This window comes from Stenella coeruleoalba (genome assembly GCF_951394435.1).
Source record: "Stenella coeruleoalba genome assembly, chromosome: X".
NCBI lineage: Eukaryota > Metazoa > Chordata > Mammalia > Artiodactyla > Delphinidae > Stenella > Stenella coeruleoalba.
Window position 1 is genome coordinate 27,566,689 of NC_137152.1, and position 20,255 is coordinate 27,586,943.

Genomic DNA, 20,255 nt, shown 5'->3' on the forward strand with positions numbered 1-20,255 from the left:
ATGGACTTTGTTATCAACAGATATGAATTTAAAATTCTAGCTCTGCCATTTACTCTCTCATTGATTTTGGACAAGGGTAGTGGACGAGGTTCCTCACCCAGGCTGCAGAATCTAACATGGAGTTTGGCAAACAGGATGTTTAGTAAGGAGTCCCCTGGGGATCAACAGCTGGGGAAGGAAGGGGAACGAAGAGGCATTAGGTAGAGGGAAAAGTCAAGCTTCACTGCTGTCTTGGAGACCCCAACCATTCCCACTGGGAGCTTGGGCACTGGGAAAAACACTTCAGAAATGTCCCGAGTTGGGCCAAGATAGGTATTTTTGTACTCATTTTTTTCTGTTTATTTGAAAGGAGATTTATCAAGTACAGAAAATCCATTTGATTGTTTGACAGAACAAGGGTTATGTTAACATATGGATACAACTTACTGGCATAGATTATTTTGAAACATTCTGAATAATTCAAAGGTAACAAAAATAAGGAAGTAACCTTTTACATAAAGGGAGATTTTTCCACCTGGGGATTTTACATCAGGATGAGAAATTTAGCCACAGCTAGCATTTAAAGGCTACCCTGAGTGCATTCAGATATTTGAAACTATTTTTAGGCCTCATTGTCTCCCTGACAATGCTTTTCTATATTGAGGTCATAGGAAAATTGGAAACCATCCTGTATAGCAGTTGCATTTTAACTTGTGGCTTATAAAATACCCATTTCTAGACAAAAACAAAGCACTGTAATCAAATTTAGTTAAAAATAAAAATGCTGCTTCGTTTTTAGAGGAGGATGTGCTATAACTATCATTAATAATTCAGTCCATTAATTACAGAAATAAAATAATGGTTTTCATTTTTTCTTTCATGAGTCATAAGACCAAATAAGACTAATATTTAAAAGAAGTGAAATCTAATCTGCAATTGTTGTTTTTGCAGATATATGCAAATGGAAATTCCTCACTCCATACATCAATAATTGACAAAATTAATTAATAAATCTATATACTGACAAATATGAATTAATAAATCCCTGTATATTCTATACTGTTCTGGGCATTATGATGAATATATATGTTAAATATAACATATAGTCTCTATCCCTTATATTCCTTATTACATAGCTATTCAAGACCCAAAGAACCTGAAAAGAGTACAGCCATCCCTTGGTATCCATGGGGAATTGGTTCCAGGACCCCTGCAGATACCAAAATCTGTGGATGTTCAAGTCCCTTATATAAAATGGTGTAGTATTTGCATACAACCTACACACATCCTCCCATACACTTTAAATCATCTGTAGACTACTTATAAAACCTAATATAATGTAAGTGCTATGTAAATAGTTGTAAATACAATGTAAATACTATGTAAATAGTTGCCAGGGTATAGCAAATTCAAGTTTTGCCTTCTGGAACTTTCTGGATTTTTTTTTCCAAATATTTTCCATCTGCAATTGGTTGAATCTGCAGATGTGGAACCCATGGATACAGAGGGCTGATTGCATACTTAAAAACTGATATGTATCTGTCAGGGTTTTGTGTTGCAAACTGAAACTGACTTTGGCTTACTTAAGCAGAAAATGAATGTATGGCAAAGATATCTGTCAGCTTACAGAACTGACAGGATGTCTGGAGAACCAAGCTCAGAAAATGAAAGCACTGGGAGGTTTGTATAAGAATAAAATGATACAAGCTTTTTTCACTGCTGCTGAACTCAGCCCCTTGTGCCAGATGCTTCCATAGCTATACACCTAATTGTTCCTTTCCTTCACATTTGTGGCACTCTCAAAATTCACATTCTCTAACCAGTTAAGTTGCCTAAAAAAGGAGATTCTCCTTATTTGGTCTTTTCAGTAGGAGTTTGGGTCCTGTCCTTCACAAAGATTCCAGTTAGGGACAGTTCCTCCAAACTAAAGAGGATAACTGGGTGCTGGGAAGTCAAAAAATGACAAATGTTTGCTACAATGTGAGCATTCTGAAGTTTGTTGGAGTCCAGTGGACAAAGATGAATAAAGATGGAGTAGCCAGGAAAGGACTTCATGGAAAAGGAATGAATTAAGATGCACTGGCCCACTGTTTGACGCTGGGGTGAATGGAGCAGGGCAAAGCTGAGGAGAAGTGAGCCTTGGCAGTCTTGCATGTATCAGAAGCCCTGATTGCTGCAATTCAAGGAGAACCAGTGATGAGATCTACAACTCCCTGACATGCTTTTAACCCTCCTTCTTCTGCCACTCTGAGTGGGTATGTGCCCCCAAGTCACGATGGGTCATTATTCTGCAGCCTGGTCATAGAAACCTAGGTGTTTGCAAGTTTGATGGGACCATGGAGATCACCTGTGCTGAAAGAACTTCCTTATTTTACAGAGGACAGATCTGAGGCCCAGAGAGGGAGAATTACTTACTCAAAACTGGTCAGTCAGCAGCAGAGTCAGAATCAGAACCCAGCAACTTGGCTCCAAGGCAGGTGCTCAGTCTACTAAATTTGTTAGGTCTGTCACGTCCTCATTACACCAAGGGCCACTGCCTTGTTCAGGTCTTCACTTTGACTGTCGCCTTGGCCTCCTAAACTGTCTGTCCCCCTTTGGGTTACTCCAGCTCTCTGCGGCTGTCAGATTTATCTTTAAAAATGGAAGAACTGACCATGCCTTAACCTGCAGTGATTTCCCAAATGAACGAAGTTCAGACTCCTGAGCCTAATTCCTGAGGTGCTGGCTGCCCCTTAGACCTGCAATACCCAAGTTTCACTCTGAGACTCAAGTCCTTGTCAAGCTCCTTCCATTGTTTGTAGTTGCATATGCTTTATCCTCTCCCTGTAATTCCTTCATCCCTTTCCTTTCTATGAACTTCTTTACATTTCAAAAATCAATTCAAATCTAATTTTCCCAAAGAAGATATTGTTGAGTATCCCACAAAAGCTTTGGCATAGCCTTTTCTATGGTCCCATAGCATCCTCATACACATAGCCATTGCAGTCCCAACTGAGTGTATTTGTTAAAACATTTCTCTTCCTCTCTCTATTTGAAATGTCCAGGAAACATATTGAATCCTCATGCCCAGGTCAATTTTTAGAAAACAGCAGGCATTCAATGAGTAATTCTGAATAAGTAATTGAATCAATCCACCTTTCATAACTTCCAAGAACTTCTATGGGCCCAGAAACACGGACTTGAGAAACATCTTCTGTGTTTTGACTTAAATTTCACCTGCACCGATCAAAGATCATTTACACTTTGAAGTTCTAACCCAATTTTAACATCTTTAGCCTTTTACAAGTCAAAGAGTAAATGTTTCCACAAATATAGCTTTGTCATCATTTTCATTTTGAGAATGGACTCGGTTTTATACAATTTTTTATGAGAAGATGGTTCCCCAAAATGAATTAATACAATAATCTATTAAGACTCTGAATCATGTCATGAGAAGTAGGTCCAAAATAAAAGTTGAACTCCTTAAAAATAACTAGTGTAAGGATTTGAGTACTTTTAATATATAAATTCTAGAGGCTTGCGGCACTGTTTAATTTCTAATTTATCAGTGTTTTATGTACTAAACAGACTTTAATATGGTGACTGTTCAAGAGAGCTGTTAGTAAGAACTATACTGTTATACCTTCCCTTTCCCTTTCTCTACTTCCTAACACTAACTTAAAGGAGTAAGAAGTAAAGAAAAAAGGGAGAGGAAGAGCTAAGAGCAATAGGAAATGACTGGCAAAGTGAGCACCTGGGAGAATTCAGTGTCTCAGCCAGAGTTATTCTGATTTCAGAAGTGTATGGATTTGGGAAATAAAGATTTTACAGAAGTGCACAGGTTCTTGAAGAATAGAGCTAAACTCTTATTTTCTATTCCAGTAACAACTGGCATACGTTGCCCCCATCAGCATCTGGGAATATAAAATGACTAAGACCGGTTACAACACTAAATACCACAATGGCATGAAAACCACATTGAAGGGTTTATGAGGGCTCTTAAAGGACAGCTGTGCTTCCCTGCTACCTTTCCATGGAATCCAAATCAATAGAAAATGGCATTTCAGCATTGCACTCCTGCGAATATTAAATATCAAATACTCCCAATGCTGGCAGTGAGTGAGCCGCATTGATTTTTTCTCCCAACTCCACTAGCATACTGCTAATGACGCCTGCCTCTGTGGACTTTTACTGTATGTGCTAATATGCACCACGGGAAGGATGTTGGTGACAGATGGTCACCTCTTTAGACTATTTATTGGTATAAAACTGGAATTGATTGTCAGCTTGAACAATGAGTAGGCTCGTCATTTAAAATAAATGGTTTGGGATAGCAAGAAGTGCTTGGTCTACTTCCTGGAATTCACCATCTGGGTGCTCAGCTGACTACAGAGGAAGATGGCTTAGAAGGGTAGAGAGACCCTTACTGCCTATTTCCAGTACTGTCTGGCCTGCTTTTCCCAGAATCAAAATATATACTGACTCTAATGAGGCCATAAGAGGGTCACAACTGGATCAGACAATTGTTCCAAAACCAAATAGTTTGGGATGGGGTGTGGATGGGGAAGGGTCTAGCACCACTGCTGTACTGCACACAGAGACACACCATGCTGCCTGGGTCACTGTGAGCTGTGAGCTGTGAGCCGTGAGCCGTGGGTGGAGGATGGGAATGGAGGGCCCTGTCGGGACACTCCAGAGGCCTCCTCAAGAAGATACATGATCTTTCTCAATGCTCCTAACTTGCTCATTCCAACTTCTTTCCCTCATCTTCTCTCATTCAGCAATTGGCTTTCTCTGCTTTCAATTGCCCCAATCTTCCAGGCTATCATCTCAGCCTAAGGAAATCAATTTGGCCCCTTAAGACTTGCAAATGTGGGACTTCGGTTACAATGAACGTGAATGGCGTTTGAACTGCCCAGTTACTGCTGGTTTTGCCCAGAGGGTTAGTGGTGTGCGGTTTCCTCCGGTCCCAAGAATGGGGTTTGAAAGAGTGAAAGGCTTCCACTCTATTTCTTTTTCTTTAAAATATGCCTGAAATTATTCATATCTCAACTTGCAGGAGACAAATTTTCAAATATTCCCACCTGGGTCACAAAAGAAATTCCTCTTCCTTATCTACTTTGACTTTGACCTGATTTCTAACTAAACAGCATCTTCTTATATTAAGAGAGTTTTTCCCCTTTCCCTGATCTGGGGATGTTATAAGTTTTCTTGTATTAACTATTAATGAAGGGCATCCTGCCCAGATTGCTTCACTCTGATCTCTAAATCCAATGTGCCTAAGAGAGGCAGAGAAACCTCGGCTCACCCCCCCACACTACATTATCAACATAGTCCACCATTTTTTATCACTGATGTTTACTTAAAGGTATGGAGTTCAGTCAGAAAATGACAGAGGATAATAAAGTAAACTGCCTACTGCTCAAAACAAGTATTATCTATATGATGAATATAAATGCAAAAGGACAGAGACTCACTTGCAATTTTAACAGGAACAATAGGTTCCACAACTACCTCACTACCTATGCTTTTGTAGCTAATAATGATGACAAATCTCTCTTGGTACTCTTTCGTAGGAAATAAAAAGCCAATAATTAATCTGTCATCACACACACAGACATAATAAAGGGATTATCACTTAGCATAGGCTCCTGTGTAGAACAAGCATTCAAGAAATACTTGTTTAATGCATGGAAATCAGAATATTTTGCTAGAGTAATTATGACTTTGGTTTTGTTCACAATTTTGAAAGTACTGCTTCCAATGAGTGGAATCAGCTACTGAGCATGTTGACAATTTGAAGGCATTTGTGACCCACCTTCATCTGATTACATTACAAAATGAATTGCTTGGAATCTTATGTGTGTACAGAATGCAAAAAGTGGAGAAAACACTGTATGGATTCAAACTGTTCAAGATCAAAGACATGAATAACCTTTCTAAAAATGAAAAAAATTATGGGGAAAGCTCATTCACTTGAAAGAGGACAGCTGTCATTTTCTTAGCTATATTACACGCAGCATATACTGAAGCCTTCTGTATGGAAAAAGAAATGGATGTAAAACTGCTACTGATCTTCTGGGATTAGTAGATAATGAAAAAATTAGAAAAGAGTGAAGCCCACACTAAGCTACCCGTACATATATGAGTAAGAAGCCTGAATTTGCAATTCAATCTTAAGGGAATAAGATTTCCCCTTCTCAAAATGACTCAGGTAACAGGTAGTTCTATATCAAGCATCTGTTATTACAACCCCTCCTTTACGTTATTTGCAAAACATCACTAGATACAACCATTTTTGGAAAAGCATTTGAATTTACCTACCTCTGTTGAGATTAAGGAAACTGTCAAAAGGAAATAGTTTGGTTTGTGATTGCTGCAACTCATCATATCAACATAAACCACACACCCCTAACACACACATGATTTAGGCTGAAATATTAGAAAAATTATTAAGGACGCTGTCTTAGTCTTCTAAGGCTACAATAACAAATATCATAGATTGGGTGGCTTATAAATAACAGAAATTTATTTCTCACTGTTCTGAAGGCTAGGAAGTCCAAGATCAAGATGCTGGCAGATTCAGTGTCTGGTGGGAGCCCACTTCCCGGTTCATAGACAGCAGTCTTCTCACTGTAGCCTCGTATGTCCTAAAGGGCAAAGGAGATTTCTGGGTTCTCTTTTATAAGGGTACTAACCCCGTTCATGAGGGCTCGGCCCTCATGACCTACTCACTTCCCAAAGCCCCCACCTCCAAATACCATCACACTGGGCTTTAGGATTTAATATATGAATCGTGGATGGGATGGACACAAACATTTAGTCTATAGGAGATGCCCTGACATAAATTGTTGGCCATTAAGAGTTGCTGACTTCTCATTTCATGTTCTGCTCTAGGAGTCAATTCCAGTAAATGGCACTGGATATCAAAGTTGGCCTCAATCATATTTGTCCAGCCTCAGTTGAGAAGTTATGTCATAAAAAAGACAATTTTCAGAAAATAAGCCTTATCTTCTTCAATCAATTATATCACAAGAACTAAATCTTCTTTAGGAACCATGAATCTAGATAAGGTGGTTCCTGGCACATGAATTTTTGATTGTTGGGGGGAGTAAGCTACAAGGAACATGTGAAGAAAGGATATGTTTGGGACCTTGTCATGCCCAGGGATATGCTACCTATGGGTGCTAAAAATGCATCAAACATAAATGGGCAGATGAAGCATACCTAGAGAAAAGTTGGTGTCAAACCTAGGAAATTTGGGACCATATATATCAGGAGAAACAGTAAGATAAAGAAATGATGATAAAATGAAAAAAAAGTTTCTTAAACAAGAGAAGTAAAAGAAAAAATAAAGCTAGGAGAGAGGTGGGGTCAGATAGGAAAATAGTTTGTTCTTTTGTTCTTGGAATTATTACTCTATATCAAGCTCTATATTAAGTATTCAGAAAAGTTAATGGACAAGAAAGTTATGGTCTCTGTCCACAAGTCCTTGGGTGAGTCTTTTATTTGGGATCCTACTTAGGTCATCTCTTAAACGTCAGGTTCAGCAATGTATTAGGGTCAGAAGACCTGTTTCTTTCAAGGCACAAAGTGCCTGTAGGTCACTGTGCAAACATTTCTTTAAAGGTGACTTGACAACAGTAGTCCAATTAGTGATACCCTTTCTGGAATCATTAGACTTCTTTTTTGCTGTAGTTATAGCTATTTATTTTTTATACCTCTTGAGGACTCAGCAGGTAAGAAAGTAAAGGAAGGGCTTCCCTGGTGGTGCAGTGGTTAAGAATCTGCCTGCCAATGCAGGAGACACGGGTTCGAGCCCTAGTCCGGGACGATCCTACATGCCGCGGAGCAACTAAGCCCGTGCGCCTCAACTACGGAGCCTGCGCTCTAGAGCCTGTGCTCCACAAGAGAAGACACCGCAATGAGAAGCCCGCACGCTGCAAGGAAGAGTAGCCTCCAGTCACCACAACTAGAGAAAGCCTGCGTGCAGCAACAAAGACCCAACGCAGCCAAAAATAAATGAATAAAATAAATAAATTTTAAAAAAAAAGAGTAAAGGAAAAAAATGTTTCTGGTATGTTACAGCATCTAGTGAGAATTCCACTATGACAGCCTTGCAAAAGGAAATCTCCTTGTTTGGAAAAATATATACCAAATAGAATAAAAAAAAAAAAGACATATCACATTCACTCAAGTGTAGTGTATAGTATTTGGATCATTCTATAAGGTTTGATCCTGTTAAGGTCCCACTGTTGCTGACTTTAACAATTCTAGGAAACTAAAAGGTTAGTCAGAGACATGCAGTAAAAAATAAATACTGCATTTTAAAATCTTCCTCTTTCATTCTTTTAAATTTGTTTTTCTTCTTCTGAGCAAATCAGAACAATGCTCTGCTTGAAAATAAATTCCCATGATGAAGAGTAGTTCTTGGGAAAAAAAAATCAGTAAATCCAGAGAATTGGTGGTGTTATCTGGGCAGTTGGCCAATCACCCTTATGTTATCTAGACTTAACAACGCATGCAGTGATAACACCAGATGGTCCATTTTCCATCTGTCCAGAGCCACTCAAATTCTTTCCAAAGAGAAACATTTGGGGATTCCCAACCTTGATATGCCCAAAGACAAACTGAAATGCAAGCGGAAAATAGGAAGAATGAAAAGTTCCCTTAAGGGTGCTTTTTTGTAAGTCACCAAAAATTAATGAGAATTCGCACTGTGATTAAGCTGGTAGTACTCTTTTGGGTTACCAATGAATATTGACCAATAATCATTCTATTCACTGTGTGCTCCTCAACTTAATAGGGAGTGTTCATCCCTCTCTTATCAGAGTTTCCCTTTTTGCTGCTTCTTTTTTCCTGCCTGTGCTTAACTGCTTAAAGATACATTCTTGAATTTTATGCCCAGACTTCTACACTATTCTCCTGATTCCCCAATTTCGGATCATTTTGGGGGGTACAGCACTCTGGAATGAAAACTATAAATAGTGACACCCCGTTTAGCATGCAGCAGGTCTTGGCTACTTCCTCCTCTTATTCCTATCCTTAAAGGCAGTGTCCTTCACAGGTAGCCCTGGTCAGCAAGCTGTACCTAGAGAAACAATTCTTCTGGTTGGTAAAATTGACACTGACGGAAGAAAGCTAAATGGGAAAACAGTAAAAAGTTAATGGTTAGACTAAACTACCATTAATTTTTCCAAAGTATTCTAGAGTCTATGATTCTATAGAAATGTATGCTATATAGGAATTGATGAAGATGATTTCTGGTCAAGAATTGAGGATTGGGGAGTTCCCTGGTGGTGCAGTAGCTAAGAATCCTCCTGCCAATGCAGGGGACACGGGTTCGAGCCCTGGTCTGGGAAGATCCCACATGCCACAGAGCAACTAAGCCCCGTGCACCACAACTACTGAGCCTGCGCTCTAGAGCCCATGAGCCACAACTACTGAGCCCACGTGCCACAACTACTGAAGCCCGCGCACCTAGAACCCCTGCTCTGCAACAAGAGGAGCCACCGCAATGAGAAGGCCGTGCACCACAATGAAGAATGGCCCCCGCCTGCCGCAACTAGAGAAAGCCCGCACGCAGCAACGAAGACCCAATGCAGCCAAAAAAAAAAAAAAAAAAAAAAGAATTGAGGATTGTACCCAAAAATTTGGAATGATTTATTCAAAGGTTGTTAGGTTTAAAAGGGGGACCTCATTTCAAGGGATTAACAAAAACAGAATTTTCAGGGTAAAAAGATAAAGAGAGATAAGGACAAATATGTTATTGACACTTTGTAGGCAGAAATGTTGAAGGTTACAAGTTTATATCCAACCCTGGGGTGCTCCTGAATTTCTGTGAGTGACAATGCAAAGTATCTAAAATGGCAAATGGAAAATAATTTTAAATTATGTCGTGGTTTAGAGAAAGCCAGAGTAAAGACTTGGACAAGGAGCTTTGCATGAAATCTAGCACTGCCACAGAAAATACGGCTAGACTTGGCAACTGGCTGTTCATGTGGGTGAAAAGAAATTAAATGTAAAGCTGATCTCAGGGCTTCAGAATTTAGAATGTCTGGCTGTAGGTGATCCCTTGAAGATAGAGGGTAGGGAATGTATAGATAGAAGATTCTGGGTCTACTCCCCTTGAAAAAAATTCTTACTAAATGCATTTACTGTATTCTCTCTGTGACAGTTATTAGTGAATATTTTAAAGCCTACATTCTACTAATGATAACTCTATTTGCATATCTTATACTGTACATTTCTTTATAAGAACATTTGGATAAATGAGAGTATCAGATAGGCTTCCAGAAGTAGAGAAAAGCCTCCATCAAATGGTCAAATTTAACATAATGAATGGACAATTTTCATAGGTTTGGGCAGGTTTAAAGAACAAACAAGCAATTATGAAGTCCCCAAAGACTAATGTCAGCTGAGAGGAATTACTTCTTATGCCTGAGGTGGCACAGAGAAGAAAGGGTGTTAGGAGAGTCTGGTAAGAACTAGTCATGCATACTAGCGGCTATCAGAAATGAGGCATGGCCTTAGAGGGACACAGCTATTGCCAAAACCCTGGTGACATAAGGAAGGATCTGGTGACGGGAAGGAAATAAATCAGCTGTGTTTCTGTAAGCTAACAGTGATCTATCAGAAAGAGAAATTAAGTCAACAAATCCATTTACAATAGTATCAAAAAGAATAAAATACTTAGGAATAAATTTAACTGAAGAGGTGAAAGATCTGTACTGAAAACCATAAGGCATTGATGAAAGAAATTGAAGAAGGCACAAATAAATGGAAAGATACTTCACACTCATGGATTGGAAGAATTAGTATTGTTAAAATGCCCATAATATCCAAAGCCATCTACAGATTCAATGCAATCCTTATAAAAATTCCAATGGCCCAATTTCATTTCTGTCTATGGGTGAGTAATATTCCATTATATATATGTACCACATCTTCTTTATCTGATGTGGATGGACCTAGAGTCTGTCATACGGAGTGAAGTTAAGTCAGAAAGAGAAAAACAAATACTGTATGCTAACACATATATATGGAATCTAGAAAAATGGTACAGATGAATCTATTTGCAGGGCAGGAATAGAAAGGCAGACGTAGAGAATGGACGTGTGGACACGGCGGGGAAGGGGAGGGTGGGCTGAATTGGGAAATTAGGTTTGACATAAATACACTACCATGTGTAAAATAGACAGCTAGTGGGAACCTGCTGTATAGCACAGGGAGCTCAGCTTGGTGTTCTGTGATGACCTAGATGGGTGAGACGGCGGGGTAGGTCCAAGAGGGAGGGGATATATGTATACATATAGCTGATTCACTTCACTGTACAGCAGAAACTAACACAACATTGTAAAGCAATTATACTCCAATAAAAAATATATAAATGAAATATATAAATTATATATATATAAATAAAATCATGTCTTCTTTATCCATTCATTGTTGATAGAAACTTAGGGTTTTTTCCCCGTATCTTGGAAAAATGCTTTCCTTATGAAAAATGCTGTAATGAACTTGGGAGTTGAGATATCTCTCTTTGAGATCTTAGTTTCATTTCCTTTGGATATGTACCCAGAAGAGAGATTGCTGGATCATATAGTTAGTTCTATTTTTAATTTTTTGAGGAACCTCCATAATATTTTCCATAGTGGCTGCCTGATATACATTCTCATCAATAGTGCACTAGGGTTCCCTTTTTCCACATCCTCACCAATACTTGTTAACTCCTGTCTTTTTGAAGATAGTCATTTCAACAAATGTGAGGTGATATCTCATTCTGATTTTGATTTGTATTTCCGTGATGTAGAGCACCTTTTCATGTAGCTCTTAGCCATTTGTACATCCTCTATGGAAAAATGTCTATTCTGTACCTCTGCTCTTTTTTTTTATTAGATTGTTTAATTTTTGGCTATCAGGTGGTACAAGTATATGTGCTGGATATTAACCAACCCCTTATCAGATATATAATTTGCAAATATTTTCTCCCATTTCATAGGAATGGAATTTTGATTTTGTTGTTGGTTCTCTTTGCTGAGAAGGTTTTTAGTTTGATGTAGTCTCACTTATTTTTGCTTTTGTTGCCTTTTGACGATCCAAAAAATCACTGCCAAGACCAGTGTCAAGGAGCTTTTCTCCTATGTTTATTTTTTTGGGTTTTATGGTTTTTTTTGGTTTTATGGTTTTTTATGGTTTTATGGTTTTATGGTTTTTTATGGTTTTTTATGGTTTTTTTGGTTTATCTCCTATGTTTTTTTTTATCTCCTATGTTTTTATCTCCTATGTTTATTTTTTTGGGTTTTATGGTTTTTTTTGGTTTTATGGTTTTTTATGGTTTTATGGTTTTATGGTTTTTTATGGTTTTTTATGGTTTTATGGTTTCAGGTCTTAAGTTCACGTCTTCAAACCATTTTGAGTTGACTTTTGTATATGGTTTAAGGTGTACAGTATCTAGCATGGAGAGACCTTGAGGACAGTATGCTAAGTGAGGTAAGTCAGACAGAGAAAGGTAAATACTATATGATAAAATAACCCAATTAATAGAAATAGAGACTAGAATGGTGGTTACCAGTTGCTGAGGGGTGGAGGAAATGGACAGATGTTGGTCAAAGAGCACAAACTTCCAGTTATAAGATGAGTAAGTTCTGGGGATCTAATGTACACCATGGTGATTATAGTTAATAATACTGTATTATATGATTGAAGGTTGCTAAGAGAGTAGATTTTACATGTTCTCATCACAAAAAAAGAAATGGCAATTATGTGATGTGATGGAGTAAGCTAATGCTATGCTGTATAATCATTTTACAATATATAATTGTATCAAGTCAACACACTGTACACCTTAAACTTATACAATGTTATACGTCAATCATATCTCAATAAAGCTGGAAAAAATATAAATAAAATTAAAAATTCAGTTCCTCAGTCACATTAGTCACACACAAAAAATGCAATCACGTGGCAAGATGCTCAAAATTAAATACAATGAAAGAAATACAAAATTGAAATACAAATTTCTCTTTTTAGATGGGTACATAAAATCCAGGTTTGGTTAGGGATGTATAGACAGGAGAACATTTTTAACCCATCAGATGGTAAGTGTTGGGGCTTTCTATTGAGAGGTTTTCTTGGTGAGAAGATGCAAATAAGTCATAGAATCTGTCAAAATGTCCATATGGTGACAAGGGAAGATTACCCAACTTACCCTTTTGACTGGTTTTCAAGCAGCTTTTGGCTACAAGCCTTAAGTTGTATATTGGTTAAATTCATGAGTCACCCAAGATATACACACACTTACACACACACGCACGCACGCATTTAAGGCAGCTTAGAGTGGTTAAAAAGACTCTGAAGCCACGCCCCCTGGGCCCAAATCCTGGCTGTATCTCTAACTACAGGACCTTAGTTAGCCAAGTTACCCAGTTGTGCAAGGCTTCTGATTCCCCACTTGTAAAATGGAGGTAATGATATACATACAAGTGGGGTTGGGTAAACAGTAAATTAGTTAATACATTTAATACTTAAGACTGGTCTGGCACAAAGAAAACACTTAACCATTATTATTACTATCATCATTAGTTCTATAATAAAAATATGAAAATATATAAAGTATTAACTTTGGTTAACTGTGGATATTGGAACAATAAAGTTATAGGTACATCCTTTAAATTTGTTTTTACTCCTCTAGCTTATCTAAGTTCCCTAATAATATTGTTTATATAATCATGAAAAATCAATGTGCTATTTTTTAAGGTGCTAACAATTCTGAGGAGTAACTCATTAAATGGTGAGTCCTGCTTGGAGCCAAAGTTGAATCTATGATAACACCTAAAATTGTGTGAATGATCATTTTAACAGTATTTAATATTTGAAAATTTTCTACATTGTGGAATGTATAGAACACCACAAAGAAAATAGTAAAAATCACAAAATCCAAGACAGACACCATTACATTTTTCTTGTAATATAATTCTAGGAGGTTCCTGTGAATCACAGACACCTGAGTTAAGTGCTCACACCTCAGGACTTTCCCAGCCCCAAATCCCCAGAAATCCCTCATCTAAGACTTTATCAGCAACACTTGTGGTAAACGCTGTAGGCCAAAGAGGGAAATTCTTTCCTGCTGCCCCTCTCTCAAATTTCTTTTTTTCGAACCAACTTTCCCTAATTCCTCTGTCTCTGTCTTACTTTCTCCCCTTTTCCTCCCAATCAAGGTTAAAGGAGTAATAACTGATCATTAAGTAACTGAACCTTCCCTTCTGGGAATGATTTAAATTCGAAAAGTGTTAATACAACACAGCAAATACAGGTGTGTAGGGGTGTGTGTGTGTGTATGCCTATATGCTAATTAACCTCAGGGAATTTTAGGGAAACTTCTGTTTTTTGGTTGGAGAAATTAGAGAAAGAGTTCAGAAGGTTGATGCTGCTCAAGTACAGATTTGCCAGTTCAGATACTCTGAAAAAAAATCCTTCATTGTAATGAATTAGAATCCTACTCTTGAAGTATTGGACTTTAAAATTCTTTTTAAAAATATTGAGAGAAGGGGTTAAGTTGTTGCACATAAGGTCAGAGTATATACTATATATGCCATACCGTATATACTATATATGATCTACCATATATATAATTAGTGTATATAATATATATAATAATCTGCTATACTTCTAATGAACCTCCGAGAGTGTCCTGCTCACTCTGAAGCCAGACTGATAGTTTCTCTTTACCAACAATAGATTGTGTGTAATAAGAATTCACATTTATGAAGAGGAAGAAGGGAAAATGCATTAGCACTCTGCTGTTTCAAAAGGCCGAAAAGGCATTTGATCAGATGATTGATTCTCATCGGTCATGAAAAGCTTTCTTATAAAGAAAAAAAGAATCTCACTATGTTTCTAATAGTAAAATGGCCGATTCTCATTTCCTGCCTAATGAATTATTTACATACTCCACCGAAGGCCATTTACACTCAATCTACACTTAGGCAATGCTCCAGACTATGGTGTGCTCATTTATAGGAGACTCTCGCTCTGAATTCAATATATCCTATTCATTTACTCTGAAAGCGGTGGTGTGCTCCACCTCAGAGAGGAATGAAGATCCAGTTACGGTACATCTGCCCTTCTGTGATCACAGAGCAATGGGTGGAGTGAATTTTTGCAAGGATGCCATTATTCAATCAATGAAAATAGACAAAAAGGAGAACTCAGGACCAAGAAGAAAGAGCCGTAGTAACTCGAAGGCAAGGCTGAGCCTCTTATCCCGTGTATCTTCGTATCTTCGAGTCCTGTAGCCATTTCCTCACTCTCCCCCCACATTCCTCCTCCCTGACCGGCTCCTCCGGGCACTAGAGCTCCCTGACCTAGTGAACTTCAGGAGAAATCGGTGGAGACGGTGGCCTTGAAACTGAGGATGCTGCTTTAATATCTTGGGAAATCTTCCAAGTGATTTGGTTATTATTTTTAGGCTTCCTTCTTTCCGAAGGCTTTACTGACAACATCTAGCTCATTCATATATAGAGTAGCAGGTTTTCCCCTCACAGAAAAGTGCTGTTTTCTCTCTCTGTGGTAGGTAGGAGGAAAGATGTATCTTGAAAGCCCTGCTGGTTCCTCCAGTCCTCTGCCCTCAGTACAGAGATGGACTGGGAGCCTTACAGTCACAGTAGAGGTAGCAGGCTGGTCCCCAGCCAGAGGTCTCAGCACAGCAAGGGTAAATACCAGTGAAATGGAGATCAGCTGCCTCTCAAATGCTCAAAATGCCTTGAGTTTCTCATTTCATGTTGCTGGCAGAGTTAACTTCCCCATTAACACGTCAGCTGTGAAAATGTATTTTTAGCTTCTCGAGCAACTGCTTGTGGACAGCTTTCCTCATTTTAGAGTGACATATCACTTCCAGTTATCAATTTGACATAGGCATTGAAATAAAATGTATCTCTGCGTGGAGTAAAGATGTGATGGTGAAACACAGAGTAATAGACAATAGTATGACTGCTTTGGTGGATTAACACATTGCAACAAGGAGTTCCAGGTGTGATTAGGTAACATGTGATACAAGTCGACACCCTTTTCTGGAGTGGTAAAGTTGACCACATTTTAATGTAGCTTGGAATGGCCACAATCTCCTGAGGAATTCATCTGAAAATTTAGCATTTTGGTTTAAAAAAAATTTAAATTATTAATCCAGTGGCTCTACATCTCTAAATATTTTCTGAATTTTAATAATTCAAGTGTCAAGATTGTGGCTATAAAGTTTTACTTTTTATTATCAATAAATTTAAAAGTTACAAAATGTGTCATTTTGTCACTTCATGGAATTTATAAGATATCCTTAGAAGTAAATTATTTTTCTTATTTTTAAATTATCATGCAGTAAAATTGACTTTTTGTTGTACAGGTCTATGAGTTTTAACACGTTTAGATTTGCGTAACTACCATCATAATCAGGGTTGAAAACAGTCCCATGCCCCCAGAAAACTTTTTCAAACAGCCTATCTGTAGTTAAATAGTTTCCCACCCAAACCCCTGACAATCGTTGGTCTATTCTTCATCCTTATAGTTTTGTCTTTTTCTGAATGCATGTCACATATATATATATATATACACACACAGTTATATGTGATTATATATCATATATATGCATATTATATATACATATATAATTACATATTGTATGTATATATAATTATACAATATATAACCTTTGAGACTGGCTTCTTTCACTCAGCACTTATCCAAGCTGTTGTGTGCATCAACAGTTCCTCCATTTTATTGCTGAGTAGTAACTTGTTGTATGGATGTACCATACTTTGTTTATTCATCCTCCTATTGATGGACATTTGAGTTGCTTCCATATTTTTTTTTTGCTATAACAAATGAAGCTGCTGTAATAGACAGACTAAAAAACAATGCCTAATGATCCACACCCTTCTATAATCCACACATCTTATGTGGGAGAGACTTGTGAATACAATGAGATATCAACTCTATGATTAGTTTATCTTATATGGCACAATTTAGTAAAGAAAAGGAGATTATTCTTAGCAGATATATTAGTCTGCTCAGGCTGCCATAACAGAATACCACTGACTTGGTGGGTTAAACAACAGAAATTTATTTTCTCACAGTTCTGGAGGCTGGAAACCTAAGATCAGTGTGCCACCAGGGTTGGTTTCTGTTGGGGCCTCCCTTCCTGGCTTGCAGATGGTTGCCTTCTAGCTGTGTTCTCACATGGCCCTTTCCTCTGAGCACATGCTTTTCCAGCATCTCTTCCATTTATAAAGGACATCAGGCATATTGGATTAAGACTCCACCCTTATAAATCATTTAACCTTAGTTATCTCCTTAAAGGCCCTATCCTCAAATACAGTCACACTGAGAGTTAGGGCTTCACCATATGAATTTTGGGATGACACAAGTCAGTTCATACCTACGGGTCTGACTTAATCGGTTGAACCCTTAAAAGGGATTATCTCGGAGAGGCAGCAGTGAGCGGTTGCTTGAAGCAAGATCTTAATTCCCTACCCAGGAACTGAACCTGGGTAGCTTGAATAAAAACCAGGAATCCTAGCCACCAGACCCCCTGGCTCTTGCCCCCAGTGAAAAATGCATTTCTCATGGAGGCAAAAACTGTAAAAACAGGTACAAAGTTTATTATTAGAGACACAGCACAACAAGTGGGAGAGCACACAGAGAAACAGTTTAAGACAGAAGCAAGGCAGAGATGCACACCCGTAGAGAAAGGGTGTGGGCGTCCTCCCTAATGAGGAGTGCAGTAAAGAGGCGGTCAGGTCATTTATATAGGCCAGTTCTTCTGAGGCTTTGTTTACCTTCTGGCCAATCGTCTTGTTTTGTCCCCCCTGGCTAATTTGTTTTAGGACCCTCCCCCTATGTGTGCATGCACGTTACAGCCAAGATGGATCTCAACGCAAAGACATCTGGGAGAAGCAAGACTCATTATGGTCTGGCGTTGTCCCCGGACTTTTGACCCCCAAGGAGCCTTTCTGCGCATGTGCAGTGTCTCCCTTGCCCCAGGGATGGGAAATATATGACCTCTTGATCCTTTACTCAAACAGGGTCTAGCCCCTCTCTGTCCCTGCCATGACTGTTATCTTAAGGTGTCCACAGGAGACAAAGCCTGGCTATTTACCCTGTTTCTGTTATTACTTCCATTTCGGAGAGCAAACAGGAGGCTTGTTGTAAATATCTAACCTGGAGCCCACCTATCCCTTCTCAGGAAATGCAAACAGGAGGCTAGTTGTAAGTGTCCAGCCTGAAGCCCATCTTTTTCTCGCCCCAAGAAATGTAAATAGGAAATAGGAGGCCAGTTGTAAATGTCTAGCCTGGAGCCCATCTATCTCCTGCCTCAGGATGGCACTCTTCCTTGTAAGAGATTCAAAAAGTGAGAGGGATGTGATACAAAGGAGCTTACCTATTGCTGGCTCTGAAGATGGAGGGTACACACAGCAAGTAATGTAGGCAGCCTTTAGGAGCTGAGAATTGCCATCTGCTGAGAGCCAGCAAGGAAACAGGGACCCAGGCCTAAACTGCAAGAAACTGAATTCCACCACAACCTCATAAGCTTAGAAGATGACGGAGCTCCAGATAAGAACATAGCCTGACTGACATCTTGATTTTAGCCTGATGTATGTGTGTGACTCTGAGCAGAGAACCCAGCCATGCTGTGTCTGGACTTCTGAACTACAGAAAGTGAGCTAATAAATGGATGTCATTTTAAGCTGCTAAGTTTGTGGTAACCTGTTATGCAGAAATCAAAAACTAATACATATTTATTTATTTATTTTAACATCTTTATTGTAGTATAATTGCTTTACAGTGGTGTTAGTTTCTGCTTTATAACAAAGTGAATCAGTTATACATATGTCCCCATATCTCTTCCCTCCTGTGTCTCCCTCCCTCCCACCCTCCCTATCCCACCCCTCTAGGTGGTCACAAAGCACCGAGCTGATCTCCCTGAGCTATGCAGCTGCTTCCCACTAGCTATCTATTCTACATTTGGTAGTATATATCCATGCCACTCTCTCACTTTGTCACAGCTTACCCTTCCCCCTCCCTGAGTCCTCAAGTCCATTCACTAGTAGGTCTGCATCTTTATTCCTGTCTTGGCCCTAGGTTCTTCGTGACCATTTTTTTTTTTTTTTAGATTCCATATATATGTGTTGGCATACGGTATTTGTTTTTTTCTTTCTGACTTACTTCACTCTGTATGACAGACTCTAAGTCCATCCACCTCACTACAAATAACTCAATTTTGTTTCTTTTTATGGCTGAGTAATATTCCATTGTATAACATATTTAGTTTATGTATTAACTAAACTTACCTGGAAATGATTTTTATGTCTATGTTTTTGCCAATACCACGCTGCCTTGATTACTGTGGCCCTATAGTAGATCATAAAACTGGGCAATGTGAGTTCTCTAGCTTTGTTCTTCCTTTTCAGAATTGTTTTGGCTATTCTAGTAATTTTGCCTTTTGTGTAAATTTCAGAATCAGTTTATAGATATCTTTTAATAAAAGAAGCTTACTGAGACTTTCATTGAAATTGCATTAAATCTTTAGATCACATTAGGAAGAGCTGACATTTTAACTGTATCAAGTTTTCCAATCCATGAACACAGATTGTCTAATTATTTGTATCTTCTTTGGTTTCTTTCTTCAGTGTTTTGCAGTTTTCACATATAGACCCTGCACATATTTTGTTAGATTTATACCCAAGCACTTCGTTTTTTTGGTGCTGTTTTAAAAAGTACAGATTTCTTAATTTAAAATTCAAATTATTTATTGGTGGTATACAGAAAAGCAGTTGACTACTGTACATTGATGTTGTTTCTGAAACCTTGCTAAATTTGCTTACAGTTCCAGGAGTTGTTTTGTTTTCAAGACCCTTTCATGTTTTCTATATAGACAATTATGTCATCTGCAAATAGACATATTCTTATTTCTTTCTTTCCAAACTGTATACTTTTACTTCTTTTTCTTGCCTTATTGAATGAGCTATGATTTACGGAACAATGTTGAATAGTAGTGAGAAAGGATATCCCTGTCTTGTTTCTAATTTTTATTTTTTATCCATGGATTCCAAATTAAGCCAGAAACATTCTTCAGTAGTCTATTCTTCCCTGCTGATCAGCAAATATTCCTTGTCCTTTTTTTCATATATAGCGTGCCCATATATGAGTTGGTCTGTTTCTGTGTTCTCTTTCTATTCTATTTGGTCTATTTTCTATCCAAGCACCAATTCCACACATTCCTGATTACCGCAGCTTTATAATAAGCC

General features: G+C 38.3%; 1 protein-coding gene across 1 annotated transcript in view; it reads right to left on the reverse strand.

Moving 5' to 3' along the window:
* Positions 1-20,255, reverse strand: part of LOC307180283 (uncharacterized protein) — a 516,275-nt gene that overhangs the window by 482,542 nt on the left and 13,478 nt on the right. The window contains exon 3 of the mRNA XM_079910459.1: positions 6,498-6,608. Within this exon, the coding sequence (XP_079766585.1) occupies positions 6,498-6,608 (111 nt within the window). The remainder of the gene's footprint in view (positions 1-6,497; positions 6,609-20,255) is intronic.